The sequence below is a fragment of the Copadichromis virginalis genome, linkage group LG20 (assembly GCF_057382275.1).
Source record: "Copadichromis virginalis isolate Kocher_CV1m ecotype Utaka linkage group LG20, C_Virginalis_male_GT1.1, whole genome shotgun sequence".
Lineage (NCBI taxonomy): Eukaryota > Metazoa > Chordata > Actinopteri > Cichliformes > Cichlidae > Copadichromis > Copadichromis virginalis.
In genome coordinates, this window is record NC_140637.1 from 21,632,088 (window position 1) to 21,647,166 (window position 15,079).

General features: G+C 40.4%; 1 protein-coding gene across 4 annotated transcripts in view; it reads right to left on the reverse strand.

The window, feature by feature from the left end:
• Window positions 1–15,079, reverse strand: part of tmcc1a (transmembrane and coiled-coil domain family 1a) — a 45,878-nt gene that overhangs the window by 6,483 nt on the left and 24,316 nt on the right. For all 4 annotated transcript variants that reach the window (XM_085442856.1, XM_085442859.1, XM_085442857.1 and 1 more), the window contains one exon: window positions 187–444. In XM_085442856.1, coding sequence (XP_085298982.1) covers window positions 187–444 — 258 coding nt within the window. The remainder of the gene's footprint in view (window positions 1–186; window positions 445–15,079) is intronic.

The window sequence follows — 15,079 nt, forward strand, 5'->3', positions numbered from 1 at the left end:
TCCACTTAAATATATTTAGAAAGTTCCCTCCCTGCCTCTGAGGAAAAGCCAAGGTAAAACAAACTGATCAAACAGGTTTGGTGTTTATGCACTAATTGTGATCTAATCTCACCAGCCTACTAAAAGCACAAGGCAATGAGGTGCTGGCTTTAATACAAAAAATCTAACAAGAATTCCTCGTTTCACCTGTTTGATGCGTGTGCTCTGCTGTTTGTCGGCGTTGTTGGCCAGTTTGAGGTACTCTGCAACATTGTCATCCCTGGCTGTCTGCTCGATCTTAATCTGCTCTGTGAGCTTGAGGATTTTCTGTTGCAGCTGGGCGATGGCCTGCTTGGTGCGGTGAGGGTCTGGGGTGATATCCTCACCCCCCTGGAACGAACTGTCTGCCCCACATGAAACAGACAGGGGTGCCTGGCCCAGGCCACTTACTTCCAGCCGGTCGATCTGAAGCGATGAAAGAGGAAAAAAAGACAGATTCAAGTACGTGAAGGGTGAGGGAAGAAATCAAAGGATTTGCGAGGAAAACAAAAAAGGGAGTGAGGCAGGGAGGAAAAAGGATGAATTGCAATATATGAGTTTTTGGTCATTTTGCTGACATGTTAAAAAAAAAAAAAAGGAAACTTCTGCATTTTTGTAGCATGCAGACTGGAACGAGGCTAATTGAGTGGGTTGAACAGGTCACTTGCGGTCAGTTTAACTAAAGAGGAAGATGCCAAGTAAGCGGTTTTTTTATTCATGGACTTGCAAAGAAATGAAAGTTAAGGAAAAATAACTTTTGTCATTTTCAGCACATCCACACAAAACTCAACTCGAAAAACCTGGACTCTGATTTCGTTGTTCTGGAAGCCAAAAAACCCCAAAACAAAACAGGACTAGCAGGATATTAGATTTGGGTTTAAAGCAATTTCACAGATTTTTCTTCTTTGTTTTTCAAAATGACCCGATTTTATTAACAGACCACGAAACATCCGCGCAAAATCCAAACACCATCTAAATTGTGTTTCCTCAATTTTTCTAAAACTAGACCACCCTATCTGAGACAATGATGAATCTAACACCTTCAATCACAGGTCGCTGGTGTGATTCATTTCCTCAAACACCTCAGGGGAAGAACATTGCCAAACCTTTGGGAGAGACTGATGAAAATATTCTTCTCATCACTTAGTATTCACACAAAATAATCATCTGGACCTCACATCACACCATGGGGGCTCAGGAAGCACAGCAAACTTACACACACACACACACACACATAAGGGATTTACACGCACTGGTTATTCATCCGAGTATTTACTACTCAAATCCCCCATACTGCCACACCATAACCGGTAGAAACCAAAACACCGGAGGCTCACCTGTATTCTGAGCGGCATGACTAATGGATGACAGATGCAATTGTCAACAACGCAAAGTACAACGCATCCGGGAGAAACTAAAGCTCCCGATTAATCACTTTCCTCGTAAACATTGAACAAGAATCCAAAAGGAGCACCGAAAAAAAAAAACTATCTTTAATAATAAAAAAAGTAAAGCGAATAAAACATGCGCAAAAAAGCGGCGCTCACCTTTCCGTTGGTCAAACGAAGGATTTTTTCCCAGTGCATTGTCCACACAGTGAAAGCGAGCTGTGCTTTTTCATCTGTTCTGCTCAAATTTCGTTAAAGTTTAATTGTATAAAAACCCCACAACGACTCAGTGAAGTTTCGCTCTGTAAGCTCCAGCTGCTCCAGCTCTACCGGCGACTTGTTGTGAAAGTTGAAGCACACCTGAAACTCAAGTGTACTTGGCAGCGCCTGAAGCTCCGCCCCCTTCTCCACTCCCTTTTCTGAGAAAGATGACATCATCCCTCTGGCAGCTTTCAAAGAGAGCGCAGTGCATTACCTGGGACCTTTTCTTATACCGCGTGACTGAATTTGCAAAAATAAACACAGTTGGGAGCCTCACAATAGATCAAGCCACAAAAGCTTTGTCTGTGATTATTTGAAACAACTGATCTGGTTCAGTTCTTTGTTGTTGCCGATTAAGTAGTAACTTTCTAACCTATTTTTTTACTCAAGTACTGTTAAAACGAGTTTTCGAGAATTTCAGCTTCATGATACCTCAGTTGTTTTGCTTCCACTATATTCATTTTAAAACTCTTGTTAGTATTCGCTGTGCAGATTTTACATATTTTTTTTCCTACTCAGGAAGAAACTGTTATAATTTACTCTGTGTGTAAGTACAATTTAGTGTTGGTCACACTAAAGTTGTGATAAAACGTTTACATACACTCATTGTGGGCATGAGTGTCAAAGTAATTTTGGGCTTTTAATTATTTCTTTAAACTGTTCTTTTTCCAGGGTGGAATGATTGTACAGCATACATCTTTAATCGATTTAGAAAACAAGAATTATTTATAATTATTTCTGTTTTTTTCCTAATCTACACAAGGTCAAACATATACACACAGGATCAAAAGTAAATGTACATGCCCATTAATATTTGTTTATAAATCCTTTGGAAGTACATCTCAACCAGACACCTTTTGTAGTCATTAATAACCTTTTAGCTGGATATTTGACCACTCTTAGCAGAAATGATTCATTTAAATTTGTTGGTTTCCTGGCCCCAAAGTCGGGGCTTTTGGGAGACCATTCAAGATGTGATGTGTACCGGTACCACTGACAGCAAAATAGCCTCAGAGCTTGATGCTACCACCACCACCATGTGTCTGTGAAGGTTCTCAGTCAACCAGGTCATCGTAGTCTAAGGAGCTTGGAAGTGTTCTTAGGTCTGAAAACCTCATCTTTACTCCTCCAAACATGCCTCTTGTCACTGTGACTAAATAGCTCAATCTTTGTCTCATCTGACTAAAAACCTTTTTCTAGAAGGAATTTGACTTTTCCATGTGGACAGCTGCAAATGACAGAAATGGGTAAAAAATATTTGAGATCAGAAATTTAAGAGGCTGTGCAGGAAAAACTAAGAGTTGGGACTGTCTGTCATAGAGGAGTACTTAATGGGAAGAAAAACTAGTTAGACATCTCTTTACAACAGCACGCGCACACGCACACATCCCAGGGCACATTCCTCTGAGTACTCGTCAGAATTACCAGCAAGAAAACAATTTAAACTTGTTCACCAAGTGAATTTAAAATCAAGGTGATGTGTATTGTATTGATGACTATGTGGCAACATTAATCAGAAAAAGACACACATCTATGAGTCCATTTAACTGGCACATTGTGTACGTACAGTAAGTCTAATCACTATTAAAGCTTCCTGACAGCAAGCCAAGGTGATCGAGTGAGCTGGAGAAGTGGAATAGCCTGCTGAGCAAGCACAGAGCGAATGAACAGGTTTCAGAGGAGCACCTGGTCTGTTACAAAGCAGTATTGATAACCTTATAAGGGCGAGCATGAATGAAGCACACACGCTTGATTTGGTTTTCCCCTTTTTCTTCCAGGTGACACAATAACTGCATAATCAAATGTCTGCCCAGTTACTAAAGATAAAGAGAGCAAAGGACAAGTAAGCAGTATACTTTGTACTGGAGGACCCTGCAGTGCAGCACAGATAGATTTTAGACATTGTGATAAGAAGCCCTAGTGACCTGTACACACTGGCACCAAACCAACGTGCTGATCCAAAAAAAAAAAAAACAAAAACCCCAAATTACTATCAGCGCATTTCTTCTGTTAGGTAAAGCGAAGAAACCAGTTCAAGCAGTAATGATCAGCTGTGCGCCTTCCCGGCTCTAAAGACTGGCCATTGCAAGATATGATCTAATGTTACCACACAAATAGCAAAGCAATGCTTCATCCCTGGCTTTCAGTTACTAAACAAATCAGCATTGCCTGTACGATCAGTGTCATCTTCAAATGTCTGACTTTTAGTGTGACTAATCATGCAACAAATTAAAGATCATGAGCTGAAGGATCAGGCTAATTTCCCTCAATTAACATAGCCAAACATGTCGATGTGCTGAGCCACTGAAGCAAGAAGTGACACGCACTGCACCACTGGAGTCTGTGCAGCCTAATTAGGGACGTTTTGTGTGTGTGTGTTGGTAATTTGGGGAGCAGGGTGGTGTGCACCCCCCTGTGATTAGACTTTATCAGTTAAAATGACAAACAAAGGGTTTGTATGGACTTGTCCCCTGCCCTTCAGCTCCTTGCACACACACACACACATACTTCAGAGAAAACCTACTCTACCTATGTCCCAAACCGGGGCCACAGGTTGGTGTGTGTAACAGCCTCGGATCCAGTAAAGCTTGTTAGAGCCATGAAAGGCCACCACTGACTTAGCATGGATCGACCACAGGCCTGGGAAAAGCCGAGCTAAACCTAAACACCGAGACCTGCGAAGTAAACCTCACACAAATAGGCATTTAGGCAAGAATTTACCAAGCTAATGGTGTTAGATGTGCATCACATATAATTAGACACATGCAACAAGAACATCTTGTACTACCCATCTCACTCTCTCTGAACTGCAGAGGACACATGCCCCCAAAATCCATTTTGTTCAATGTAGGTCACCGAGCAGAAATTAGACTGTCATACGTCTCTTTCCTATTTTTTGTGATCAAAATGTTTCACTTCTCCTTTCTTTCTACACCAGATACCTCAGGCGCTCCGTCTGTCTCCTCTGAGTTGAGTTTAATGTGTTTGTTGTTTTGTGAGTTAACTCAGGTGAGATCGAGGACAGCTAGAGTCAGGATGTTCTCGAGGACAAACAGTGGAAATAGACACAGTCTTAGGATCTTGTCGCATGCTGATGATATCTACACCCTAACCAGATCAAGGCCAGAGGAATTTAAAACTCCACACTGACCCTGACTGTAGCTTGCTGTTTAAATATGTATGTTTGTCATAGTAAATGTTTCAGAATGAAACAAAATTATCTTCCCATTTGTTATGTTTGAGAGTCATAGCTTATACAACAGACTTACGGTATTTTATATAAACATTACAATGCAACGCAACCACGGCACAGCTCACTGTTGTACTTTTTGCAAGAAACACCTAAGTGACCATACCACGCTCTATGTTTCTTGCTGTCAAGTTCAGGTTTTCATTATTTGTGTGTGTGTGAAAGTGTGAAAAGTACAGTACCTTGTTATTCATTAAGCCCCGCATTCTAGCTGTGGGCTTCCTGTGTTGTTAGTTTGTGTTTCTTGAGAAGCAGCAGTTTCAAATGGCAAGATGCAAGAGTGATACTCCGAGGACGTTGCAACTCCATGTTTCTGAGAAATCTGCTCTGATCCACACCCCCCCCTATTATAATATTCCCTGAAGTGTGGAAAAGGTGCCTCCCTTATAATTCAAGTCATATCAGTAAGTTGAGTATGTTATCTACAGAGTCCAATATCCATGAAGGATGAGAACTATTGTAAGAGGGAGGATTTTTAGCTATCCCTTTCAGCTCTGTTCATTTTGCACTACACAGCTGTCGCCTCTCCATTTATATGACTCGTATCTCTGTGACTTTATTAAACACCCTGCATCAAAGCCGGTCATCCATGACTGTCTGAACTTCACACTGCTGATTAGTTGATCTGATCTTTAACCGTACAGCGTAGATATCAGAGAGTGAACACAGTCATCAAAGTAACAGCTTAACAGTACTGAGTGATCTTTTATTAACAGATCTGAATTTACGAGCGTTTGAGCATTTGACACTGTGTGCAAACACACGGTCAAACACTTAGTTAGTTGCGGTAGGTTATGTGTGAAATAGGCCTTTAGTGGAACGTTCACGGGCCCAAAAAGTCTGGTGCTGCATTTAATATTTATTTATTGTCATTTTAATATAAAACATTTGTGCATTGGACTACTATGTGCCACATTTAACCCCAACCCTACTTTCTGCTCCCCTGCATCACCATCTTGTGATTTCAGTTGAAATTGATGATTTGATGAAAATCCACTTGTTGTTTCCTTTAAGTGTATCCAACGTGGCAACAATGAACTCCATTCACAGGATATGGAAAATTACTAAACTCCATGTGATGCTGAACAAGGGGCAGTTTACTCAACACATGTACTCGTGAATGGCTGAATCCACAAAGTTTCATTACTAATCACTATAATACAGCCAAAGCCTATCAGTGCACACACTAAGGAAAGGAGAGTGCAAAAAAAAAAAAAAAAAAAAAGTATTTTCACTACTGCAAAAACACTTCAGGATAAAATCCTTTTTTCGAGCAAGACATCTGTGTTTTATTTATTACAGACACAGTGCACACAGCACTCCTACTTTAACTGATATGTAAGCAAGCACCATATCGCTATAAACACCTTTACAAGACTGTAAACAGTCTTTACAAACATAACAAACAACCTCACACACTATATACACATGTGGAGACTCACTGTGGTGTTGGGGGTAGGAAGTGGAGAGGTGTCAGCAGTTACCAGGTTAAGGATGACCTCCATGAGTGGGACACGCATGCGTGCAGCTTGGAGTGGAATATTTGTTTGGTCTCTCTATTTGTTTGTGTGTCTCTCGGGGAAAAAAATACAGTGAAAGAAAAGGAGAGGAGCCTGGGTCTGGCACAGCACACATCAGTCAGGACACTTCTTCCAAACAAAGTCCACTTCACTCAAAGTCCACAGTTGCAAAGACCCCACTGGACAAGGAATTACTGCTGGCTTGATTGAATATCCAGAATCCATAAAATGCACAGTCACTCCAGCAATGTACCATGACTACTGATAGCTGCAGAGTCTACATTATGTTCTGCTGCTGGTTCACAGGGCTGCTGCTCCTCAAAGCCCATGGACGAAGTTTGAGTTCAAACACACGCTTCAGACAGAGAGCCTGTGCAGAGCCAATGCACTTCGACAGGCACGACTCCCACAGAGAGCGTACATTAGTGGAAGAAGAAAGACTCCTCTGGACCAATGAGCCCATCTAACGCATGTTTGGGGGTGGGTGACAGTACAGAGAATGTTAATCATACGAAGGCTCGCTGCGCTGGATGTAGCCTGGGATAAAAGCAGGGAGAGTTTACTGCGAAGTTAAGCGTTCAAAGCATCCATCGGGCATAAAATCCGCAGACGGGGGGAAAGAGCGGCAGAGAGGCAGAGACCCAGAGAACGGATGTGAGGGGAGCAAAAGGAGCACAGAAGAAAAAAAGATCCCACCAGGAGCTGTCAGTGAGAGGGAGACGGAGTGAGAGAAGGCGCAAAAGAGAGAGGGGTTGTGAGAAAGCCTCATGAAGGGAGGGAGGGGGGCTTTTCTTCTGTTTGAGTTTCTAGGCCAGTTCAGCTCCAAAACATTAGCTAGTTCAGGCAGAAAAAAGGAGAGAGAACTTTTCCATTCCCTCCTTTTAATTATCACAGTTTGATTGTCTCAGCCAATCAGTTTACTGAGTGATCACGCTGTAACAGACTGGACTAGATGCTTCTACTGATCAAAAAAGAAAAGAAAAAAACCCACACTGAACAAAATAACTGTCCAGCAGAAAAGCACTAATGCGTGGATAATTCTAGTTTAAGTTGGAGAAATCAAACAACAAGAAAGGACTGACATTATACAGTTGTATGATCATCGCAAGGCTGCAATTCAAAAAATATAAGCCTATAATTGGGTCCCTGTGCTACAAAACAGTGGAGTATTGGTAATTTATAGAGAGGATGGCCATAATTAGAGTGCAAAACAGTGTTTGTTAGTAAACAGTCCAGAAGAACTGAGACGGCACACAGTTGTAATTTTGCGTTCAGGTTGATCATTTTCACTGCATTAAAGCACAAATTGGCATCCAAATATACTACAAACACCTTTTTATGAGCCTCAGAGTCTTTCGCGTCATGATGAAACTGTGGTGTACAATTAGGTAGAAAAAAAGAAAGAAAAAGCACTGGAAGTAGTGGGTGTAGGGGGAATGGTGTGGAGTGGTATGGCAGGACGAGGGCAACTGAAGACTTCTGTGCCCAAGCCGACAGGAGGAGCAGGGCAACAGGAGCGCGAATACAGGGTTTAATGGGAAAGCAGGAGAGGTTTGGGGACCGGAAGAGAGCGGGTAGGAATTAGGGAGAAGAGTGCTTATATAAGAACAAGTCCAACTCGCTGTGAGATGTGTATGTTTGACCCCAGTACTGAATAAAAGGGACACATGGCAGAATCTGTGGTTTCAAATTTGAGCCAAGGCTTTACATTGGAAAATGTAAATATAGAAAAAATAGGTTAAACTATATCTGCACATCTGTAGAGCCACGAATAATAATATTTTCCCTTTACTGGCAACAATTCCCATTCAGACAAACAGTATATACTTTTGACCGTCTCTTTAACTTTTACCCAAAGAAATGGGGTCTCCCACTCAAAGGCTTAGCATTAACTTACTTTAGTAGTTTACAATGATTTGCTAAAAAATCTGGATTACTAATACCAAATAATGTTTGCTGTAGTGTTGTCAGTTAATCTAGTTTTAACTAGGGTAAAATGTTAACCAGCTAACTACCAGTTACCAGTTAAGTAGTTGAGCCTGGCAGTTTTTCAAATAGTAACAAACTTTAAAAAGTAATAATTTAAAGATGGGTGAATCCTCACTTTGTAAAAACCTCTAAAAACAAGACTACAGGGAGCACAAGTACAGATACATTTTCTTAGAGGCGTCTTAACCGTAACCCTTTAGTTGTTCGGGGAATCCATGACTGGAACTTCTGACAGGTGTTTTCCCATCAGTTGTGATTAAATGGCACACATTTTTTTGCTCTACTGTCAGTGTCATACCAGCCTGAAGTCAAATTCTCTCGCACGGCAAATATGGCCTTCAGCGACTCTTGGCTATCCAGAAATGATCAAGCTTTCACAGTGACTCAGCATAAACTTTGGTGGGATTAACAACATGCAACAAATAGCAAAGTTTCAATGACACAAATCACAGGTGGTGGTGCACTCATGCCATGACAAGTGACTGACACCGGAACAGAAATAAATAGAGACGCTAGCCTCAGAGGCAGCTATACCTCATTAGCACCACATTAGCTGGCTAAAATTAGGGGACAGAAAGAACAGCTGTGGCTCACTTTAGGTGTTATTTACATTGACAGAAATTAATTACTAGTAGCTACACATTAACTGAGACAGTAATAGAAGGATTATGTCTTTACAATACATTAAAATGGCACCAAAAGTAAATAATTAATGAATCAGGTTGTTAAAGTAAAAAGCACAACATTACTTCTTAAATTAAAATTCTTTTGGAAAAGTTCAGATTTTTCAACTAACTCTGTCCATCTCCATCCACAAGTGCCCTGGATTTAATTAAAAACAACTCCACAAACGGGCAAAAACAACCCACTGAGCTCAGGAATCAAGCAATAAATAGTGTTATAAAATAAGGCCACTCTGTTCACCAGACCAGAAAATAACCTAATCTTCCACTTTTCACAGTATATTGTCAAAATGTTCAAAAACAGAGGTCTTGACTTATAACAGAAGGAACACAAGCAGAGCAATGAAGACCAGCAGCAAACTGGACTCATGATTATGAGTCCAGTTTGCTCTAAAATGCCCCTTCCCATAGTCCTGACCTAAATCCCATAAAGCACCAATGGGATCGCTTTTTGGGGGGAAAAAACTGAAAGCAAAGCTGACTGAAACTCAGAGGAAACTCACAAAAGCTAATAGAGAGAATATTTTATTCCATTTTGTGTCAAAACACAGTTTTGTCTTCATTTTAGATTATACATCTTTTGCATATTGGTGAATATTTAGCCTTAACTTTATCCTTAACATTTTGATGTCAGATTAAACATAATTTATATATTATTTTGACTTGTTCGAATACTTTTTAGGTTACCACTAAGGAGTTAAGATTAATATGCATATATCAGGTTCACTAAGAGACATCTGGATGGTGCATTGAAGAGCAAAGTTGGAAATGAATGTGAATTAATAAGTTTTATTTAGACCCAGTACAATTACTCACGTTAAAAAAATAACAAAGAACTGCATTGCAGAGATATAGAAAAGGGGAAAAACCTGCTGAACTGGTGATGTTTAAAGTCAGTAAAGAATAAGCATGCGTTTCCAGTCAATGACACACCTTCAGTCTACTATGATACATCAGTGATTTTCCTACATAGATTGATTTGTGACATCCTCTAACTGGTTTTTAGCCAAAACCAGCAGGAAACTCACCACCACTGTAATAAAGTCATCAACATACATTCATCGGCCACTTTATTAGGTGCAGTATGCCACTGGACCCCCCTCTGCCTTCACATCCCAAAGGCGCTCTATTAAATTGAGCCTACTCAGGTAGGCTGTGTGGTTTATGCTCAACTGGTACTGAAAGTGTGACTAGCAAATATCCCCCATGCAATTACACAGTCACCCTGTACCACTGAAAGGGCAGGATGGATCCATGCTTTCATGTTGTTTACGCCAAATTCTAACCTCAACATCTAAATGTCACAGCAGAAATTGAGACCCATCAGACCAGACGCTATTTTTGCAGTCTTCTATTGTCCAATTTTGGTAAGCCTGTATGAACTTAAATTACCATTCTTCTCTATTCTGGTTCTCATTTTGTAGTTCAGCAGGTTATCTCCCTAAAATGCAATGAAGTGCTGCCAAGTGATTAGATATTTTAAGTTAAACAGCAAAATGTATAGGTTTCAAATGCGCTTTCAGAGAATATAATATATAAAAATATTATACTATCTCTAAAACAACTGTGATGGTATAAACCACACCGCCTGTTATGGTGACACTTAAAGCTCAAGTCTGATTACCTCCGCTGTTACTCTAACTTGGTAAAATGTATCTGTATTGTCCTTTTTTACATTTTTAATCAAAAAATAAAAACACGAGTTTAACAGTAAGGATTTTTCTTTCTCTTAAAAAAATACTGTTTTGAACTAACAGTGCTGTGAGCTGATGACATCACACACAAAGACACAGAAAACAACTCGTGTGGATGTGTTTACTCAGCCAGCGCACAGGGCCATAATAATGGAAAGTGTCGTTCAGAGGACAGAGCTTAACGCTGAATTAAAGCCAGGTCTGTGCTCCACAGCCAAAAAAAAGTTCTGGAAAAATCCAGAAGAGACAAAGAAGAGACTGGGTCTGATGTAACTGGACTGTGGTTTAGGAAAGGATAAATTCTCTAAGTTTTATAAACAGAAAGTTATGCAAAGATTAACAATACAATGCAAAACCCTTCCAAACCTTAACCTTGAGCTTTTATAACTGGAGCAACAAGTTAGATGCATTTGTCCTGAAATTTTGCATCTAACTGCAGAATTAAACAAAAGTTGTTAGTTTTTTTATGCAGGGGTAACACCACAGCTCGCTCCATGTGACAGTAAGTTGTGTAGTATGGTCTGGTGGCAGGAGATGAGCAGTTACATAAAGGCAGAAGAGTGAGAGGTTTGTCTGCACAGACTGATGGTAATTCAAGCCTAAAAGAGGAGATAACCATGACTCGGGCCTCTGGCTTTCTTCAACAATACCTTCCCCCATAACAAAAAGCCCTCTTTCCAACTCTGGCTGTCCAGTTCTCACTAGTCTAGGCTCCAGTATAATCAATGGCCCTATTAGCAGTTACATAAACCCCTGAGCACTTTATACACATGGACATTTATAGCTGGTGGCATCCAAGAGTGTGAAACATCTTCATAGCCAGCCAATTCCTGGCTTCGACAAGAGCCAAACAGGAAGGAAAAGAAAGAAATGTCCATAACAACAACCCAAACAATTATCTGTTATCATGTCCTGTGCTGAAACTGACAACTGTGAATGCAAAACATTCGACATCTGACAAGTAATCATGTGTTCAGAATGAATTTAAGTATTACCAGATTTTCAATCAAATCATTAGAAGGGTTTCACGCGTAGATAAATGTATACAGTCGCTTTCCTGAACTACTGATATACTTTACCTTATTTTCACTGGAGCTACTTTTTGCTAAACAAATACTATAAAAATAGTCACAGGCCAGCACACTTGTTCAGGGCCTACTGCAGAGGCCGTGGAAAACTACATATACATGGCATGCCCATTTACCTGCAGTAATGATAGCCTCATAAAGTGGGTGAGGCCGTTACACGGGCTGATATCAGCCTACAGACGTAGCCAATAACTGTCTATTATTCAGCTAATATGTAACAAAAAACTGCAGTACAGAACTACACACAATGGTTTCGAAGTCATGTAGACATCATTAATGTCAACACAGCAGCCATACAGTTTCATAAAAGGCTTAAATATCTGTATTGTAACAGCCTCAAAGGCCTGTATGTTGTAGCACCTGAACCTTTTTGTTGTTTTTTTGGTTTTCCATTAAGTTTCTAAGTCTGAATGTGGATGTGATGCTGTGATGTGAGTAATGGATGTGTCAAAGTGTACACAGGAAAGCAGTGTGCGTATACGTGCAGGAAAACATAAGAGTGGGTTCATGGGGAGACACGGTGTTGGTCTATTGGTGGTAGCTGGCATTTATTGGCCCTGCTTCTGTTTATACTCAGTCATCCTGGTTATGCAACGTGGAACAGAAAGGGCACCGACCCAAAATGCAGACTTAGTCTGGCAGGATGCTGCACAATGTTCGGTACCATGGGGCAGTATGTAAGCCCAAACACAGCCAGCCTATTCATAAGCAGGAAGATGAAGAATCCAGAACAAGCAGTCCCAGCTTTTTGGCCCTGGAGGATTATTTAGTCTGGCCTCTTCTCACTTTTTGCCTCTGTGTTAATCTCACTACTCACTTTTAAGCAGACTTATTGGATGGTCTGGCCTCTGGGTACTGTTTCAGAAGTTTTGCAAGCCTCCACTAAGAAGCAGCCGATTTCATAACAGGAAGACAGATAATGAGTAGAGGCACTTGTCTAGTAGGAAGCTCATGTCGTTACAGGGCAGCTAAATCTAATGAAAATCTTCTTCTCTTGTTTCCAGATTAAGACTATCTTGAAAAACAAAGTTTGGTGGCTCTGGGTATCTTGTGTACTGAGACTAATTTCACAACATATGCACGCAATCAAGCAATACGTTTGCGTGCATGTTATGCATGCATTATCCTGAGTCACACAAACATAATTTTTGTGACTCAGGAAATACACTGCTTGGGTTTCTTTGGTGAAAATTAAACTTTTTTTTTTTTTTTACTTACATGTGCCATTTATTAAGTTAATGATGGCCCAGTTCCATTTAAGTGATTCAATACAACCATAATTTATAACAGCTCTGTCTGCCCCTTTCCTGCCATTGCTACTCTACCTGCTCTCATTAAAGATTGATGCCCCGTATTATCTGACATATTCAACATAGGTCTACATTTTAATAAATAATACCTGGTTTAATAAATTAGTTTCTGCTGCTATTGAGATCAAGAGATCAAAACATAAAACTATAAGAGAATCTCACAAATTTACACAACCAACTACTCAATGAGTAGTATTGCTTATTATCCACAAGGGGGAGCTAAAGCACAACGATGCTACATGATGTGTGTCGACTGCTGTCCCCTGTGTTAGTGCTTTGTCTGGTATTTCATTTCCTGACAGGTTTCCTGTCAATAAACTCAAGGTTTTGTTGTATTTTTATTGCATTCTTCCGCTATCACTTGTCCTGCTGACAGACGTGCAGGCCTTTGTTGTAGCACAATTCAGCTCTGATTAGTGAGTAACATCAAAGCACACAGATGACTTGTTGGCTGATAATATGAACAGAGATGAAGGAGGGACATGTCATGGAGATGGAAAGTAGAAATAATGTAATTGCCTATATTAATTTACAAGACAGGCGATCTAGAGAGGAGATATTGCCAGAAAATTAAAGATGTGTCTATATCAATGAGGAGGAAAAGGCAACCACAATCAAATTCAATATAAACTCTCTCTTGACACAAAAAACACAACTCATTTCAATGATGTGATGTCCAGTACAGACGGGAGACCTTGTAAGAGGTGGACAGTGAGAAAATGGAGATTCCTGGGATTGCTACAAATTGACACACATGAGAATGAGAGGAATGGCTCTGGTTATTAGTAAAAAGGAAAATATGATGAGATTTCCCGAGAGATTCTGACCAGATTTGAAATGTGTGTGCAAGTGGGTCAGTGGAGCAGAGCTGAGCTCAGCGATAAATAGTTTCATCCATAATTCAACAGAGTCAGGCGAATGATATAGACTGCACAGGGAGTGGCAGGGATGCAGAGCACGACCTCTCTTAGTCTGTTTCTCTGCTCTCCATCTCTCAGAATGAGCAATTTCCCTTTGAAAACAATCCGCTGGTCTATCTGAATAAGGAGCAGAAAACTAAAGAAAACACTTCATCAGATAGATGCAGCTAGTTTATTTTGACGACCAAGCTGAAGGAAATCAAATTCAGAGCTAATACTGGCAGCTGGATAAATGAAAGCAAGCAGTGTGCAAACTAAAGATGGACTGGGACAGGGGACGGTGTCCGGGGAACAGACATGTAGGTTAAGGTTGACCCAAATATTCTCAGCGAGTGACTGACCAAGTATGTAGCAACCTTGGAACGGCTGAGAAAACAACAAAGACACACATGCGTGCCCACACTAGTGTCACATATACTCACACGAGGCCAAAGAGGAAGGACCAGCTGCAGGACCAAAATAAATACACAAACGATGACCCACGGAGACTTCTTGCTGACATGTGCACATATATGCACGCGACCTCATGCACAGACACCCAATTAAACCTTTTTTTTTTTTTTTTTTAAATATGGTTAAAGTTAAATCATATTATTTTAAGAGGGGGTGGCGGTGTACTCAAGCAACCACATAATTAAACATAAAAATGCAATTCATCTTTGGAAAAGCTCTAATAAAGAGGTCTAACAAAAGCTACTTTCAACTGCGTCTTTCTCACAAGAGACAAAGAGGTCTAGTAACACACAAGATTATGGAAACCTTAAAAATTGCATAAATATATATTTCTGGGGGGGGGGGGGTTATAGATAAATAACATCATTCAGACACACTTGAAAGTGAACTTGGTTAACACTGGTTCAGACAGTTGTCTATTAATAGAATAGGCAAAGAAGGCACAGCAGGCTTCTTCCTCATTCAGACCCAGATTAGAAAACTAAGAGGGAACTGAGAGAAAAAA